Source organism: Bombina bombina, chromosome 1 (assembly GCF_027579735.1).
Source record: "Bombina bombina isolate aBomBom1 chromosome 1, aBomBom1.pri, whole genome shotgun sequence".
In the NCBI taxonomy this organism is placed as follows: domain Eukaryota; kingdom Metazoa; phylum Chordata; class Amphibia; order Anura; family Bombinatoridae; genus Bombina; species Bombina bombina.
This window is the reverse complement of record NC_069499.1, coordinates 598172251-598191285: the sequence shown is the minus strand read 5'-3', so window position 1 is coordinate 598191285 and position 19035 is coordinate 598172251. Positions and strand designations below refer to the sequence as shown.

General features: G+C 41.3%; 1 protein-coding gene across 1 annotated transcript in view; it reads right to left on the bottom strand.

Annotated features, from left to right (window-relative positions):
• The window catches only part of LOC128645715 (ecto-NOX disulfide-thiol exchanger 2), a 270444-nt gene that overhangs the window by 96661 nt on the left and 154748 nt on the right, over positions 1 to 19035 (bottom strand). The window contains exon 10 of the mRNA XM_053698920.1: positions 15615 to 15735. Coding sequence (XP_053554895.1) covers positions 15615 to 15735 — 121 coding nt within the window. The remainder of the gene's footprint in view (positions 1 to 15614; positions 15736 to 19035) is intronic.

Sequence of the window (19035 nt, the reverse complement as noted above, 5' to 3'; positions counted from 1 at the left end):
AGACAAATCTGCATAATCCCCATTCCACTGTTTGAGCATGCATAGTTGCAGTGGTCTGAGGTGTATCCGAGCAAAAGGGACTATGTCCATTGCTGCTACCATTAATCCGATTGTCTCCATGCACTGAGCTACAGATGGCCGGGGAATGGAATGAAGGACTCGGCAAGTAGTTAAGAGTTTTAACTTTCTGACCTCCGTCAGAAATATTTTCATTTCTACCGAGTCTATTAGAGTCCCTAGGAAGGGAACCCTTGTGAGAGGAGAAAGAGAACTCTTTTTGATGTTCACCTTCCACCCATGAGACCTCAGAGAGGCCAAAACAATCTCTGTGTGAGACTTGGCTGTTTGGAAAGACGACGCTTGAATTAAGATGTCGTCTAGGTAAGGCGCCACTGCTATGCCCCGCGGTCTTAGCACCGCCAGGAGGGAACCTAGCACCTTTGTGAAAATTCTGGGAGCAGTGGCTAAGCCGAAGGGTAGAGCCACAAACTGGTAATGCTTGTCCAGAAAAGCGAACCTGAGAAACTGGTGATGATCTTTGTGGATAGGAATGTGCAGGTATACCTACTTTAGATCCACGGTAGTCATATATTGACCTTCCTGGATCATTGGCAATATTGTCCGAATGGTCTCCATTTTGAATGATGGGACTCTGAGGAATTTGTTTAGAATTTTTAGATCCAGGATGGGTCTGAAAGTTCCCTCTTTTTTGGGAACTACAAACAGGTTTGAGTAAAAACCCAGCCCTTGTTCCACGATTGGAACTGGGTGGATCACTCCCATTGTATGTAGGTCTTCTACACAGCGTAAGAACGCCTCTTTCTTTGCCTGGTCTGAAGACGGACGAGAAATGTGGAACCTTCCCCTTGGAGGGGAGTCCTTGAATTCTAGAAGATATCCCTGGGATACAATCTCTAAGGCCCAAGGATCGTGTACGTCTCTTGCCCAGGCCTGAGCGAAGAGAGAGAGTCTGCCCCCTACTAGATCCGGTCCCGGATCGGGGGCTACCCCTTTATGCCGTCTTGGTGGCAGCTGCAGGCTTTTTGGCCTGTTTACCCTTATTCCAGCCCTGGTAAGGTTTCCAGGTTGACTTGGGCTGTGAAGCGTTACCCTGTTGCTTTGCAGCCGGAGAGGATGAAGCGGGGCCGCTCCTGAAATTACGAAGGGAACGAAAATTAGCTTTGTTCTCTGTCTTAAAGGACTTGTCCCGAGGGAGGACATGGCCCTTTCCCCCCAGTGATTTCTGAAATAATCTCTTTCAATTCAGGCCCGAAGAGGGTCTTTCCTTTGAAAGGGATGTTCAAAAGCTTTGATTTAGACCACACATCGGCCGACCAGGACTTTAGCCATAGCGCCCTACGTGCCAAAATGGCGAAACCTGAATTTTTTGCCGCTAACTTAGCTATTTGGAAAGCGGCGTCAGTGATAAAAGAATTAGCTAGCTTTAGAGCCTTAATTCTATCCATAATTTCCTCATATGAGGTCTCCATCTGGAGCGAGTCTTCCAGCGCCTCAAACCAGAAAGCAGCTGCAGTAGTTACAGGAATAATGCAGGCAATGGGTTGGAGAAGAAAACCTTGTTGAACAAAAATTTTCTTAAGTAAACCCTCTAACTTTTTATCCATAGGGTCTTTAAAAGCACAACTGTCTTCAATTGGTATGGTTGTGCGTTTAGCAAGTGAAGAAACAGCCCCCTCCACCTTAGGGACCGTCTGCCACAAGTCCTGCATGGGGTCAGATATGGGGAACATTTTCTTAAAAACAGGAGGGGGAACAAAGGGAACCCCTGGTCTATCCCACTCCCTAGTAACGATATCCGCAATCCTCTTAGGGACCGGAAACGCATCAGTGTAAACAGGGACCTCTAGGTACTTGTCCACTTTACACAATTTCTCTGGGACCACCAAAGGGTCACAGTCACCCAGAGTAGCTAATGCCTCCCTGAGCAAAACGCGGAGGTGTTCTAGTTTAAATTTAAAAGCCAATGTATCTGAATCTGTCTGAGGAGGGAGCCTTCCTGAATCAGAGATTTCTCCCTCAGACATCAAATCCCTCGCTCCTACTTCAGAGCGTTGTGAGGGTATATCAGATACGGCTACCAAAGCGTCAGAATGCTCATAATCTGTTCTTAAAACGGAGCTATCACGCTTTGCAGGTAACACGGGCAGTTTAGATAAGAAAGCTGCAAGAGAATTATCCATGACTGCCGCTAAGTCTTGTAATGTAAAAGGGTTAGACGCACTAGAGGTACTAGGCATCGCTTGAGCGGGCGTAACTGGTTGTGATACTTGGGGAGAGACAGACGGGCTACCCTCATTACCCTCAGTCTGAGAATCATCTTGGGCCACATTCTTAAGTGCAACAATATGATCTTTAAAGTGTATAGACATATCAGTACAAGTGGGACACATTCTGAGAGGGGGTTCCACCATGGCTTCTAAACACATTGAACAAGGATTTTCCTTGGTGTCAGACATGTTTAACAGACTAGTAGTATACCCAAACAGACTTGGAATCACTTTAATCAAATAAAAAACACAATTTGAAAAAAAAACGTTACTGTGCCTTTAAGAGATAAAAAAGGCACACAATTTTACAAAACAGTGAAAAATGCAGCAATTCTCTTGAAATTTTTACAGTATGTACCTACAGCCTTAGAAAGGTTGCACCACTAGTATCAAAATGATTAACCCCTTAATGCCCAAACCGGAGCAGCCTAAAGCCAACACCCGGTTAAAATCACTACAGCACCTTGCCAAAGCACTGCTGTGGCCCTACCTGCCCTTAGGGACCAGATTTGGGGGAATATAGCTTCCTTTAGGCCCTCAAACAGCAGCAGGACCCTCTATGTGAAGCAGCATGAAACTCTATGCAATTCTAACTGCGCAACTGAGGCGCAAAAAATAGGCCCCTCCCACTCTACTCCGGAGCTGTAAGGCCTAAGAATTCACTCCTAAGTGAATAAAAATTAGCCATGTGGGTAATAACCCCAGAAAGAACCCAAAGGGACTTCCAAGTGTCTTACAAACGATCTTTTCTAAATAAACAATCGATTGCCCTGCATTAGTGTCAACCAGCATAATTAGCCCTGATATGTAAGCATTCAATTCCTTACTAAGTCTGAACATAGCTTACCCTCCCCTCATGGGGATATTGTCAGTCTCTTCTAGCATTATCTCAGTCTTGTCTAGAAATAAATGACTGAACATACCTTATTGCAGTTACCCTGCAAACCGTTCCCCCCAACTGAAGTTTTCTGGTACTCCTCAGTCCTGTGTGGGAACAGCAGTGGATTTTAGTTACAACATGCTAAAATCATTTTCCTCTCAGCAGAAATCTTCATCACTTTTCTGCTAGAGAGAAAATAGTACAAACCGGTACCATTTAAAATAAACTTTTGATTGAAGAAAATAAAAACTACAATTCTAACACCACATTCACTTTACCCTCCCGTAGAGAGACCCTAGTGCTTAGAACCGGCAAAGAGAATGACTGGGGGGTGGAGCTAGAGGCGGAGCTGTATGGACAGCTCTGCTGTGTGCTCTCTTTGCCACTTCCTGTAGGGAAGGAGAATATCCCACAAGTAAGGATGAATCCGTGGACTGGATACACCTTGCAAGAGAAAAAGGTTATCCAGACTTCATGATAAATACGACTGGCAACAGGTTTCCTATCCTGAATAACAGTATCAATAACCTTGTCAGAAAAACCTCTCTGGAGATAGAATTAAGTGTTCAATCCCCATGCCTTCAAATTCAGAGCTTTGAGTCATGATAAAAGGGACTTGATAGAGAAGATACTTTCTTACAGGAAGCCTCCAAAGAGTGTCACGAGGACATCTGCACCAGACCCACAAACCAAATCCTGCGAGGCCAGCAAGCAGAATTTCTGCTTGATTGTGGCTATAACTCTGGATAGCAACACAAATGGAGGAAACATGGAAATCAGGTTGAACGACCAAGGGACCACTAGAGCATCTACCACATTCGCCCGAGGGTCCCAAGACCTGACTTGTGATTCAAGTGAGAAGCCATGAGTTCTCTCTCTGATACACCCAATGTCTCACAATTTGGTAAAAAAAACTTCCTAATTCAGAAACCATTCACTGAGTGAAGAGACTAGTGACTGAGAAAGTCTGCCTCACAACTGTTCATGTCCGTAATGTAGATAGCTGAAATCCTGCAATTATGGCGCTCTGCCCAACTGAGGGGCATTTCCCTCACCGCTAACAAACTAAGTTCCTCTCTAATGATTTAGCAACTGCCATGACATTGACTGTGGATTTCCAGAATATTTATTGGTAACCTCACCTCCTTAGGAGGTCATACTCCCTGCACTCTCCGAGACCCCACCACACCTGCACCACAACCTAACAGGTTGGTATCTGTGGAGATTACTATCCACACTGATCAAAGAGAGAAGGCTCCCTGAATAAAGGACTGGTGAGTCTGCACCAAGTCATAGACTGTCTTATCTTATGCTATAACAAAATCATCAGACAGATCCTTGTGGTCCCCCATTGAGGGCAACAAACTGATAATGCTTGTCTAGAAAAGCAAATCTTAGGAACTTGACATGGTCCTGAGTATAGGGATATGCTAATAAGCATCTTTTAAAGGGACAGTCAAGTCCAAAAAAAAAAAAAAAATCATGTTTCAAATAGGGCATGTAATTTTGAACAACTTTCCAATTTACTTTTATCACCAATTTTGCTTTGTTCTATTGGTATTCTTAGTTGAAAGCTAAACCTAGGAAGGCTCATATGATAATTTCTAAGCCCTTGAAGTCCTCCTCTTATCACATGCTTTTTTATTTGCTTTTCACAACAGGGGAGAGCTAGTTCATGTAAACCATATAGATAACATTGTGCTCACGTCCGCGGATTCTGGCAGACACTGCACTAATTGGCTAAAATGAAAGTCAATAGATAATAAAATGTCATGTGATCAGGGGGCTGGCAGAAGATGCTTAGATTCAAGTTAATCAGAGAGGTAAAAAGTATATAACAGTGTTGGAGACTAGCCACGTGGCAGGGAGACCTTCACTGTGAGTTTGTTCCCTCAAGTCAGTAGGGCACGCTTTCCCCCTTATGATTGAAAGATCATTGGCAGTGAACAGTGCTGCACTGTTAGCAATCTAACCAACTTATTCATGGTCAGGTTGGACCCTAAGTAATTCTCTGGCATCATCTAAAAACAAATTAGCTACTATACAACTAAACACTAACGTCTAGCCTACAGCGGGATTTTGAGAATGGAGGCCGTACACAGATGGGAAGAAACGATCACTCAGCTTATAGATAACCAATCTCTGCATTTTAAATCCGAACTGAGCAAACTACTTTCCCCTGCACCATTAGCAGAGAAACACCACTTTATCATAGTGGACAAACTTCCCGGAGACGGTGACAGAGATGTTATACCACGTGTTAATGATCCGATCAATGCAGGAATACACCATTGCTCTATCCAAGAGAGCTGTGTGGACCATACGGAAAAGGAGTACCTGCCTAACTTGAAACATCAGAAGGAAGATCTAATGACCTTAGGAGCCTTTGCGGGGGATCCCAGGACCTCTGTAGTTCTACCGCAGCTCACACTTCACAGTGAGAGGGCTAGGGAGACCCCGAATGCTGTGAGTAGAGATAACATTCATGCAGCCGACTATAGGAACCAGAGTGGGGCACAAGTTGGAATTCCTAACCTAACATCCCCCAGCCCTAATGGCACAGTCAGCTGTATTTCCCCACCCTCGGCTACGGACATCATCAGAGAAGGACAACGGATGGGGAGCCCCGACCCTACAGACCTGTGTATTACCAAGGCCGATCCTAAGCAGCGACAGAATTTATATTCATTTGCCTCAATACAGGCGGGTGCAGTGGCCACTAAGCTGACTCCTTTACCGCTGCAATCGGAGTGTGGTAGTCACACCGAGATATCGGGTGAGATCATCACGCTCAGGCCACAGCTTCAATATGCAGCCAACACGGAACAGAAAGGAGAAAGTCTCATCTTGAAAAGTTGGATGGCCGTGGGGCAGATAAATCCTTTCCCAATCAGAGGTATGGACAGATCTGGAATAGGATAAAATAGCTCAGGAACTATACCCCTAAAACCAAGGAGGAGATATATCTGTACTTAGTATCGTAATAGGTCTGTCAAATTTAGTTAAAACTATAGTTTCACGCTAATATAAGGCTGGGGCTAAAAGTTATCACTATATAATTGTAAAGTGTGACAAGCATGACAGTCATCCCCTGATTCATGACACGTCGAATACAGAGCCAGCCTAGTTCACTGTGTGCAGGTTTCTGCTGCCATCCATGCCCCAGACTTATTTCAATACCTGGTAACCCCCCCAGAATTAGGGAATGTCCCACAATAGATGTGAATAGTTTCCTGTCATATGTTTATCATTATACCACAAATGTTTTGGCTATCTAAGTTTATGTTTATGATGTATGTTACTTTAAGATCGATGAGTATTGTTGCATGGAAATATGAGTTCCTCTACTTAATGTTGAGATTACACCCACAAAGCGTAGGTCAGGTACATGTGTTGGCCTCAATGTTCATGCCAGTATTATATACTTTTATATATGTGAGGCTAGCAATACCCCAAGGTTCCCCACACCTCTTGATTTAAAATTATACCTAAGTGTTGTACAGAGCAAGCACTTATATATCCCACATATCTAATCCCTTCTATTTATTTCTAGTATTGGTACTTCACTACCCACATTATATGCCATACATAGGTAAATGCTAGGGGCTAACATAGAATTATTTTATACAAAGCTAGTTATTTAGAGATTTACACACTCCATAGAACCTACGTATATACGATTTAACTCTGCTATAATGTTTGTTGACATGTCCTATATAGCCTGACCTTTACATACTACTGTTAACCCTGCAAGTTATGCTATTTTTACTCCCATTGATATTACCTAGGTTACTAAAATGTTGAGAATGTTGCATCACCATCATGGCCCATGAGTGGCCTTAGAGATGTATTAGTCCCCCTTCTTTATGTTACATGAAAATGCATGGGTCCAAGAGTGGCCCTTTGTTTATTAGGGGAATTATAAACTGTAAAAATGAGGTTTAATTTAGGTTTGATTTATGCATTTTAACGACACTGTCCTGTGTCCTGGAATAGCGGACAATATTTTGCATAGCTTCTTAATTTCATGTATTTATCATATTTTTCCTATGATTGTCTAATATTTTTCTTGAAACCTCAATAAAAACATTATAAAAAAAAAATTAAAAAATAAAAATTCTGGTGTTGACTGTCCCTTTAAGTCTATTCAAAACATAAACTAACCCTCCTGCACTAAAAGAAATTAAGTATATTGTCTCAATCTTGAAAGTAGGAACTTTAAAAGGAATTTATTCAATGTTTTGAGATTCAAAACAGTGCCCGCTTTCTTTGGTACTATAAAGAGATTTTAAGGGACAGTCTACACTTTAGTCATCCTAAAGTCTTACCTTCGATTAAGCTGCAAATAGCTTCCTGCACCTCTTTCTATAATGCAGCAGAATGGAAAAAAAAGTTATTTTAAAATTAATATTGTTTCTGGCCACTTTGAAATGGCTGCCAAGCTCCACCCACTGATGACATCACAACCTGGGCTGCATCTAGGCACTCTGCTGAATAGCATTGGCAGTCTGTTGAATCCAACTAGTAAGCCTTTTGTGATTGGATGCCATATGCAGCCAGATTGTGCTGTCATCAGTGGGCAGAGCTTGGCAGCCATTTTAAAGTGGGCAGAAATAATACTTATTTTAAAATACATTTTTCACCATTCCTGCTGCATGATATAGAACGGGTACAGGAGGCTATTTGCAACTTAATCTAAGGTAAGACTTTATGACCAAGGTAAATAAAACTCATGGTTTAAGTCTGAAGTTGAAACTGCAGTAATCACTCCCATTAATTCCAGATTTCTCAATCTTGAAAAGATAAGTAGATTTGTCAGTGTCAATGTCTGAGGTAGGATCTTCTGAATCAGAGAGATCCTCATCAGAGGAGGATATTTCAGTATGTTGTCGGTCATTAGAAATTTCATCAATTTTATGAGAAGTTTTGAAAGACCTTTTTACATTTATTAGAAGGTGGGATAGCAGACAAAGCCGCCTGTATCGCATCAGCAATATAATTTTTTCATATCAACAGGGATATCATATACATTAGATGTTGAAGGAACAACAGATACTGTACTAGTACTGATAGAAACGTTTTCTGCGTGCAAGTTTATCATGACAACTGTTACATACTACAGCTGAAGATATAATCTCAGCTAATGAGATTAATCTCTGTCAGACCCCCATTTGACATACCAGCCTCAGATACACAGTAAGCACACTTCCTATATGAGCTCTGTTTTAGAAGCAGTTTTTTGGTGCACCTGTATTTGTTTTGTTTTTTTTCCTTTAGGCATCAGGACTCTGCAGCCTCTGACCTCACTTTGCTCCCGGGTAACCTGCAACTACTTCAGCCGGATTCATACATCTTGGACTTTCTTTTTTTCTCTTTCCCCTTAATGTTTTTCATTTTTTTGTATTTGGACTATTTTTTATTAATTTTTTAAAATATCATCATATGTATTTCATTTATATTTTCTGGAGCTGTTAATATGTTCCTATTGCTGCAGCAATTACCAACTCTAATTTAACACTGCAAATTTAACACTGTGTTTCAATATGCATTTATGAGATACATATACTCATTTTTATATTTGTAATGTTTTGATGCTCTGTATTTGTAAATTAAAATAGTATTACCAGGTAATACTTAACACAGTAAGCCTTGCGACCTGAAATTATTAAACATCATCTGTGACACATAAACCATGTGTATCCGGTACTAGATATGATTTAAAGTTACTCCTATGTGAAACATCTTTCCATACACTTAAAGCACTTTATACAACTTAGTTAGTATTCCTATCTCCTAATTTAATGTTCTTATTCACTTGTATTGATTTGTAATAGTATCCTTGATTGCAACTTTTTAACCCCTTTCTTTATGTAACTATGTGATTTTTTCACACGGAGAGATTTGTTACTTAAAGGGACAGTATACACTCATTTTCATATAACTGCATGTAATAGACACTACTATAAAGAATAAGATGAACAGATACTGATATAAAAATACAGTATAAAACTGTATAAAACTTACTTAGAAGCTCTCAGTTTAGCTCTGTTGAAAAGGTAGCTGGAAAGCCCACTGCAAGTGGGAAATAAGACACTCCCCCCTCCCCCTTCTTTTGCATATGAAAAGACCCTTTACACAAACAGGAGCAAGCTGGAGAAGTTAGCTGACCGTATTCTCATAAAACTTTGGGGCTTGGTTAGGAGTCTGAAAATCAGAGCAATGTTATTTAAAAATAAGCAAAACTATAAAAACATTTTTAAAAAACATAATTTATGTAAGAACTTACCTGATAAATTCATTTCTTTCATATTAGCAAGAGTCCATGAGCTAGTGACGTATGGGATATACATTCCTACCAGGAGGGGCAAAGTTTCCCAAACCTCAAAATGCCTATAAATACACCCCTCACCACACCCACAATTCAGTTTAACGAATAGCCAAGAAGTGGGGTGATAAAAAAGTGCGAAAGCATATAAAATAAGGAATTGGAATAATTGTGCTTTATACAAAATCATAACCACCACAAAAAAAGGGCGGGCCTCATGGACTCTTGCTAATATGAAAGAAATGAATTTATCAGGTAAGTTCTTACATAAATTATGTTTTCTTTCATGTAATTAGCAAGAGTCCATGAGCTAGTGACGTATGGGATAATGACTACCCAAGAAGTGGATCTTTCCACACAAGAGTCACTAGAGAGGGAGGGATAAAATAAAGACAGCCAATTCCTGCTGAAAATAATCCACACCCAAAATAAAGTTTAACGAAAAACATAAGCAGAAGATTCAAACTGAAACCGCTGCCTGAAGTACTTTTCTACCAAAAACTGCTTCAGAAGAAGAAAATACATCAAAATGGTAGAATTTAGTAAAAGTATGCAAAGAGGACCAAGTCGCTGCTTTGCAGATCTGGTCAACCGAAGCTTCATTCCTAAACGCCCAGGAAGTAGAAACTGACCTAGTAGAATGAGCTGTAATTCTCTGAGGCGGAGTTTTACCCGACTCAACATAGGCAAGATGAATTAAAGATTTCAACCAAGATGCCAAAGAAATGGCAGAAGCTTTCTGGCCTTTTCTAGAACCGGAAAAGATAACAAATAGACTAGAAGTCTTACGAAAAGATTTCGTAGCTTCAACATAATATTTCAAAGCTCTAACAACATCCAAAGAATGCAACGATTTCTCCTTAGAATTCTTAGGATTAGGACATAATGAAGGAACCACAATTTCTCTACTAATGTTGTTGGAATTGACAACTTTAGGTAAAAATTCAAAAGAAGTTCGCAACACCGCCTTATCCTGATGAAAAATCAGAAAAGGAGACTCACAAGAAAGAGCAGATAATTCAGAAACTCTTCTGGCAGAAGAGATGGCCAAAAGGAACAAAACTTTCCATGAAAGTAATTTAATGTCCAATGAATGCATAGGTTCAAACGGAGGAGCTTGAAGAGCTCCCAGAACCAAATTCAAACTCCAAGGAGGAGAAATTGACTTAATGACAGGTTTTATACGAACCAAAGCTTGTACAAAACAATGAATATCAGGAAGAATAGCAATCTTTCTGTGAAAAAGAACAGAAAGAGCAGAGATTTGTCCTTTCAAAGAACTTGCGGACAAACCTTTATCTAAACCATCCTGAAGGAACTGTAAAATTCTCGGTATTCTAAAAGAATGCCAGGAAAAATGATGAGAAAGACACCAAGAAATATAAGTCTTCCAGACTTTATAATATATCTCTCGAGATACAGATTTACGAGCCTGTAACATAGTATTAATCACAGAGTCAGAGAAACCTCTTTGACCAAGAATCAAGCGTTCAATCTCCATACCTTTAAATTTAAGGATTTCAGATCCTGATGGAAAAAAGGACCTTGTGACAGAAGGTCTGGTCTTAACGGAAGAGTCCACGGTTGGCAAGAGGCCATCCGGACAAGATCCGCATACCAAAACCTGTGAGGCCATGCCGGAGCTACCAGCAGAACAAACGAGCATTCCTTCAGAATCTTGGAGATTACTCTTGGAAGAAGAACTAGAGGCGGAAAGATATAGGCAGGATGATACTTCCAAGGAAGTGATAATGCATCCACTGCCTCCGCCTGAGGATCCCGGGATCTGGACAGATACCTGGGAAGTTTCTTGTTTAGATGGGACGCCATCAGATCTATTTCTGGAAGTTCCCACATTTGAACAATCTGAAGAAATACCTCTGGGTGAAGAGACCATTCGCCCGGATGTAACGTTTGGCGACTGAGATAATCCGCTTCCCAATTGTCTACACCTGGGATATGAACCGCAGAGATTAGACAGGAGCTGGATTCTGCCCAAACCAAAATTCGATATACTTCTTTCATAGCCAGAGGACTGTGAGTCCCTCCTTGATGACTGATGTATGCCACAGTTGTGACATTGTCTGTCTGAAAACAAATGAACGATTCTCTCTTCAGAAGAGGCCAAAACTGAAGAGCTCTGAAAATTGCACGGAGTTCCAAAATATTGATCGGTAATCTCACCTCCTGAGATTCCCAAACTCCTTGTGCCGTCAGAGATCCCCACACAGCTCCCCAACCTGTGAGACTTGCATCTGTTGAAATTACAGTCCAGGTCGGAAGCACAAAAGAAGCCCCCTGAATTAAACGATGGTGATCTGTCCACCATGTTAGAGAGTGTCGAACAATCGGTTTAAAAGATATTAATTGAGATATCTTTGTGTAATCCTTGCACCATTGCTTCAGCATACAGAGCTGAAGAGGTCGCATGTGAAAACGAGCAAAGGGGATCGCGTCCGATGCAGCAGTCATAAGACCTAGAATTTCCATGCATAAGGCTACCGAAGGGAATGATTGTGACTGAAGGTTTCGACAAGCTGTAATCAACTTTAGACGTCTCTTGTCTGTTAAAGACAGAGTCATGGACACTGAATCCATCTGGAAACCCAGAAAGGTTACCCTTGTCTGAGGAATCAAAGAACTTTTTGGTAAATTGATCCTCCAACCATGATCTTGAAGAAACAACACAAGTCGATTCGTATGAGATTCTGCTAAATGTAAAGACTGAGCAAGTACCAAGATATCGTCCAAATAAGGAAATACCACAATACCCTGTTCTCTGATTACAGACAGCAGGGCACTGAGAACCTTTGTAAAAATTCTTGGAGCTGTAGCTAGGCCAAACGGCAGAGCCACAAACTGGTAATGCTTGTCCAGAAACGAGAATCTCAGAAACTGATAATGATCTGGATGAATCGGAATATGCAGATATGCATCCTGTAAATCTATTGTGGACATATAATTCCCTTGCTGAACAAAAGGTAAGATAGTCCTTACAGTTACCATCTTGAACGTTGGTATCCTTACATAACGATTCAATATTTTTAGATCCAGAACTGGTCTGAAAGAATTCTCCTTCTTTGGTACAATGAAGAGATTTGAATAAAACCCCATCCTCTGTTCCGGAACTGGAACTGGCATAATTACTCCAGTCAACTCTAGATCTGAAACACATTTCAGAAATGCTTGAGCTTTTACTGGATTTACTGGGACACGGGAAAGAAAAAATCTCTTTGCAGGAGGTCTCAACTTGAAACCAATTCTGTACCCTTCTGAAACAATGCTCTGAATCCAAAGATTGTGAACAGAATTGATCCAAATTTCCTTGAAAAAACGTAACCTGCCCCCTACCAGCTGAGCTGGAATGAGGGCCGCACCTTCATGTGGACTTAGAAGCAGGCTTTGCCTTTCTAGCTGGCTTGGATTTATTCCAAACTGGAGATGGTCTCCAAACTGAAACTGCTCCTGAGGATGAAGGATCAGGCTTTTGTTCTTTGTTGGAACGAAAGGAACGAAAACGATTATTAGCCCTGTTTTTACCTTTAGATTTTTTATCCTGTGGTAAAAAAGTTCCTTTCCCACCAGTAACAGTTGAAATAATGGAATCCAACTGAGAACCAAATAATTTGTTACCCTGGAAAGAAATGGAAAGTAAAGTTGATTTAGAAGCCATATCAGCATTCCAAGTTTTAAGCCATAAAGCTCTTCTAGCTAAAATAGCTAGAGACATAAACCTGACATCAACTCTGATAATATCAAAAATGGCATCACAGATAAAATTATTAGCATGTTGAAGAAGAATAATAATATCATGAGAATCACGATGTGTTACTTGTTGCGCTAAAGTTTCCAACCAAAAAGTTGAAGCTGCAGCAACATCAGCCAAAGATATAGCAGGTCTAAGAAGATTACCTGAACACAGATAAGCTTTTCTTAGAAAGGACTCAATTTTCCTATCTAGAGGATCCTTAAACGAAGTACCATCTGACGTAGGAATAGTAGTACGTTTAGCAAGGGTAGAAATAGCCCCATCAACTTTAGGGATCTTGTCCCAAAATTCTAGTCTGTCAGACGGCACAGGATATAATTGCTTAAAACGTTTAGAAGGAGTAAATGAATTACCCAAATTATCCCATTCTTTGGAAATTACTGCAGAAATAGCATCAGGGACAGGAAAAACTTCTGGAATAACTACAGGAGATTTAAAAACCTTATTTAAACGTTTAGATTTAGTATCAAGAGGACCAGAATCCTCTATTTCTAAAGCAATTAGGACTTCTTTAAGTAAAGAACGAATAAATTCCATTTTAAATAAATATGAAGATTTATCAGCATCAACCTCTGAGACAGAATCCTCTGAACCAGAGGAATCATCAGAATCAGAATGATGATGTTCAGTTAAAAATTCATCTGTAGGGAGAGAAGTTTTAAAAGATTTTTTACGTTTACTAGAAGGAGAAATAACAGACATAGCCTTCTTTATGGATTCAGAAACAAAATCTCTTATATTATCAGGAACATTCTGCACCTTAGATGTTGAAGGAACTGCAACAGGCAATGGTACTTTACTAAAGGAAATATTATCTGCCTTAACAAGTTTGTCATGACAATCAATACAAACAACAGCTGGAGAAATAGCTACCAAAAGTTTACAGCAGATACACTTAGCTTTGGTAGATTCAGCACTTGACAGCGATTTTCCTGTAGTATCTTCTGACTCAGATGCAACGTGAGACATCTTGCAATATGTAAGAGAAAAAACAACATATATATAAAGCAAAATTGATCAAATTCCTTAAATGACAGTTTCAGGAATGGGAAAAAATGCCAAAGAACAAGCTTCTAGCAACCAGAAGCAATAAAAAATGAGACTTAAATAATGTGGAGACAAAAGTGACGCCCATATTTTTTCGCGCCAAATAAGACGCCCACATCCGGAACGCCGACATTTTTGGCGCAAAATAACGTCAAAAAATGACGCAACTTCCGGCGACACGTATGACGCCGGAAACGGAAATAGAATTTTTGCGCCAAAAAAGTCCGCGCCAAGAATGACGCAATAAAATGAAGCATTTTCAGCCCCCGCGAGCCTAACAGCCCACAGGGAAAAAGTCAAATTTTAAGGTAAGAAAAATGTTAAAATGCATTATCCCAAATATGAAACTGACTGTCTGAAAATAAGGAAAGTTGAACATTCTGAGTCAAGGCAAATAAATGTTTGAATACATATATTTAGAACTTTATAAACAAAGTGCCCAACCATAGCTTAGAGTGTCACAGAAAATAAGACTTACTTACCCCAGGACACTCATCTACATATAGTAGATAGCCAAACCAGTACTGAAACGAGAATCAGCAGAGGTAATGGTATATATAAGAGTATATCGTCGATCTGAAAAGGGAGGTAAGAGATGAATCTCTACGACCGATAACAGAGAACCTATGAAATAGACCCCTTAGAAGGAGATCACTGCATTCAAATAGGCAATACTCCTCACATCCCTCTGACATTCACTGCACGCTGAGAGGAAAACCGGGCTCCAACTTGCTGCGGAGCGCATATCAACGTAGAATCTAGCACAAACTTACTTCACCACCTCCATCGGAGGCAAAGTTTGTAAAACTGAATTGTGGGTGTGGTGAGGGGTGTATTTATAGGCATTTTGAGGTTTGGGAAACTTTGCCCCTCCTGGTAGGAATGTATATCCCATACGTCACTAGCTCATGGACTCTTGCTAATTACATGAAAGAAAAGAAACCTTATGGGCTATACAAATAGATAATCTACAAAACATTTATGCAAAGAAAAAATGAGTGTATAATGTCCCTTTAAACTGCAACTTAAAATGTTAGTTTTTTTTATCACATTTTTGATCGCATTTCTGATCCACTGTATCTCATTTTTATGATACAGCTTACGTTGATATACACAACTAGCACACTATATTTTTTTTTAAATTGCACATCTTTAAAACATTGCAGCACACTTCCTGCACTTTCATATAGAGTTTACGCATCTACGCCGCACTCAAGCCACCCTCTTTTGAAGGAGGTGCTCCTTTCCAAATACTTGTGTAAGGATGGTTTGACTCCGGTATGGAACGCACGCAATGTTACTCACCAATCTCTCCCTTCATCGGGGATTTCCTCTGTTCTGTCCCCTCCATCTCCTCATCAGACATTTCCATTTCCTCCTCACATCGAATTCCCAGTAGGTCCGCACTGTGCAGTCTGTGGATCTCCTGTGGCAGGAGAGGACATAAATAATTCTTAGCTAAGCTACAAAGGGTGGTGGAGAGTTACAGAACAAAAACAGAATTTATGTTTACCTGATAAATTTCTTTCTCCAACGGTGTGTCCGGTCCACGGCGTCATCCTTACTTGTGGGATATTCTCTTCCCCAACAGGAAATGGCAAAGAGCCCAGCAAAGCTGGTCACATGATCCCTCCTAGGCTCCGCCTACCCCAGTCATTCGACCGACGTTAAGGAGGAATATTTGCATAGGAGAAACCATATGGTACCGTGGTGACTGTAGTTAAAGAAAATAAATTATCAGACCTGATTAAAAAACCAGGGCGGGCCGTGGACCGGACACACCGTTGGAGAAAGAAATTTATCAGGTAAACATAAATTCTGTTTTCTCCAACATAGGTGTGTCCGGTCCACGGCGTCATCCTTACTTGTGGGAACCAATACCAAAGCTTTAGGACACGGATGAAGGGAGGGAGCAAATCAGGTCACCTAAATGGAAGGCACCACGGCTTGCAAAACCTTTCTCCCAAAAATAGCCTCAGAAGAAGCAAAAGTATCAAACTTGTAAAATTTGGTAAAAGTGTGCAGTGAAGACCAAGTCGCTGCCCTACATATCTGATCAACAGAAGCCTCGTTCTTGAAGGCCCATGTGGAAGCCACAGCCCTAGTGGAATGAGCTGTGATTCTTTCGGGAGGCTGCCGTCCGGCAGTCTCGTAAGCCAATCTGATGATGCTTTTAATCCAAAAAGAGAGAGAGGTAGAAGTTGCTTTTTGACCTCTCCTTTTACCTGAATAAACAACAAACAAGGAAGATGTTTGTCTAAAATCCTTTGTAGCATCTAAATAGAATTTTAGAGCGCGAACAACATCCAAATTGTGCAACAAACGTTCCTTCTTTGAAACTGGTTTTGGACACAGAGAAGGTACGATAATCTCCTGGTTAATGTTTTTGTTAGAAACAACTTTTGGAAGAAAACCAGGTTTAGTACGTAAAACCACCTTATCTGCATGGAACACCAGATAAGGAGGAGAACACTGCAGAGCAGATAATTCTGAGACTCTTCTAGCAGAAGAAATCGCAACTAAAAACAAAACTTTCCAAGATAATAACTTAATATCAACGGAATGTAAGGGTTCAAACGGAACCCCCTGAAGAACTGAAAGAACTAAATTGAGACTCCAAGGAGGAGTCAAAGGTTTGTAAACAGGCTTGATTCTAACCAGAGCCTGAACAAAGGCTTGAATATCTGGCACAGCTGCCAGCTTTTTGTGAAGTAATACCGACAAGGCAGAAATCTGTCCCTTCAGGGAACTAGCAGATAATCCTTTTTCCAATCCTTCTTGAAGGAAGGATAGAATCCTAGGAATCTTAACCTTGTCCCAAGGGAATCCTTTAGATTCACACCAACAGATATATTTTTTCCAAATTTTGTGGTAAATCTTTCTAGTTACAGGCTTTCTGGCCTGAACAAGAGTATCGATAACAGAATCTGAGAATCCTCGCTTCGATAAAATCAAGCGTTCAATCTCCAAGCAGTCAGCTGGAGTGAAACCAGATTCGGATGTTCGAACGGACCCTGAACAAGAAGGTCTCGTCTCAAAGGTAGCTTCCAAGGTGGAGCCGATGACATATTCACCAGATCTGCATACCAAGTCCTGCGTGGCCACGCAGGAGCTATCAAGATCACCGACGCCCTCTCCTGATTGATCCTGGCTACCAGCCTGGGGATGAGAGGAAATGGCGGGAACACATAAGCTAGTTTGAAGGTCCAAGGTGCTACTAGTGCATCCACTAGAGCCGCCTTGGGATCCCTGGATCTGGCCCCGTAGCAAGGAACTTTGAAGTTCTGACGAGAGGCCATCAGATCCATGTCTGGAATGCCCCACAGGTGAGTGACTTGGGCAAAGATTTCCGGATGGAGTTCCCACTCCCCCGGATGCAATGTCTGACGACTCAGAAAATCCGCTTCCCAATTTTCCACTCCTGGGATGTGGATAGCAGACAGGTGGCAGGAGTGAGACTCCGCCCATAGAATGATTTTGGTCACTTCTTCCATCGCTAGGGAACTCCTTGTTCCCCCCTGATGGTTGATGTACGCAACAGTTGTCATGTTGTCTGATTGAAACCGTATGAACTTGGTCCTCGCTAGCCGAGGCCAGGCCTTGAGAGCATTGAATATCGCTCTCAGTTCCAGAATATTTATCGGTAGAAGAGATTCTTCCCGAGACCAAAGACCCTGAGCTTTCAGGGATCCCCAGACCGCGCCCCAGCCCATCAGACTGGCGTCGGTCGTGACAATGACCCACTCTGGTCTGCGGAACGTCATCCCTTGAGACAGATTGTCCAGGGACAGCCACCAACGGAGTGAGTCTCTGGTCCTCTGATTTACTTGTATCTTCGGAGACAAGTCTGTATAGTCCCCATTCCACTGACTGAGCATGCACAGTTTAAAAAAACTCTAAGCCATCTCCGTGGAGATGTTGCCTGTACAACGGCAAAGAGAATGACTGGGGTAGGCGGAGCCTAGGAGGGATCATGTGACCAGCTTTGCTGGGCTCTTTGCCATTTCCTGTTGGGGAAGAGAATATCCCACAAGTAAGGATGACGCCGTGGACCGGACACACCTATGTTGGAGAAATCGCTCATTTCTGGGGACTGGGAAAGGAGTGGCATAGGGCAAAACGAAAATACAAATATTAAAAGTGTTTTGACAGATACATTGATGTTAACCAGTTTATACATGTAAGTTTAAAACTATGCATTTTATTATAAAATGTATGATTTCCCCTTTTTTCATTCATTGGGATCTGCAAACATATGTATAGTATACAAGACAGAAAAACAAATTATGCTAACCTGATAATTTCCTTTTCTTCTGGAAAGAGTCCACAGCTTCATTCATTACTTTTGGGAAATAAGAACCTGGCCACCAGGAGGAGGCAAAGACACCCCAGCCAAAGGCTTAAATACTCCTCTCACTCCCCTCATTTCCCAGTCATTCTGCCGAGGAACAAGGAACAGTAGAAGAAATATCAGGGTGAAAGGTGCCAGAAGAATAATAAGGACGCCCCACATAAAATTACGGGTGGGGAGCTGTGGATTCTTTCCATCAGAAGAAATTATCAGGTAAGCATAATATATGTTTTTCTTCTTAAATGGAAATAGTCCACAGCTGCAGTCATTACTTTTGGGTAAACAATACCCAAGCTATAGAGGACACTGAATGCCAAAACTGGAGGATACAATAGGCGGCCCATACTGCGGGCACCAGGCCTGAAACTCTACCCA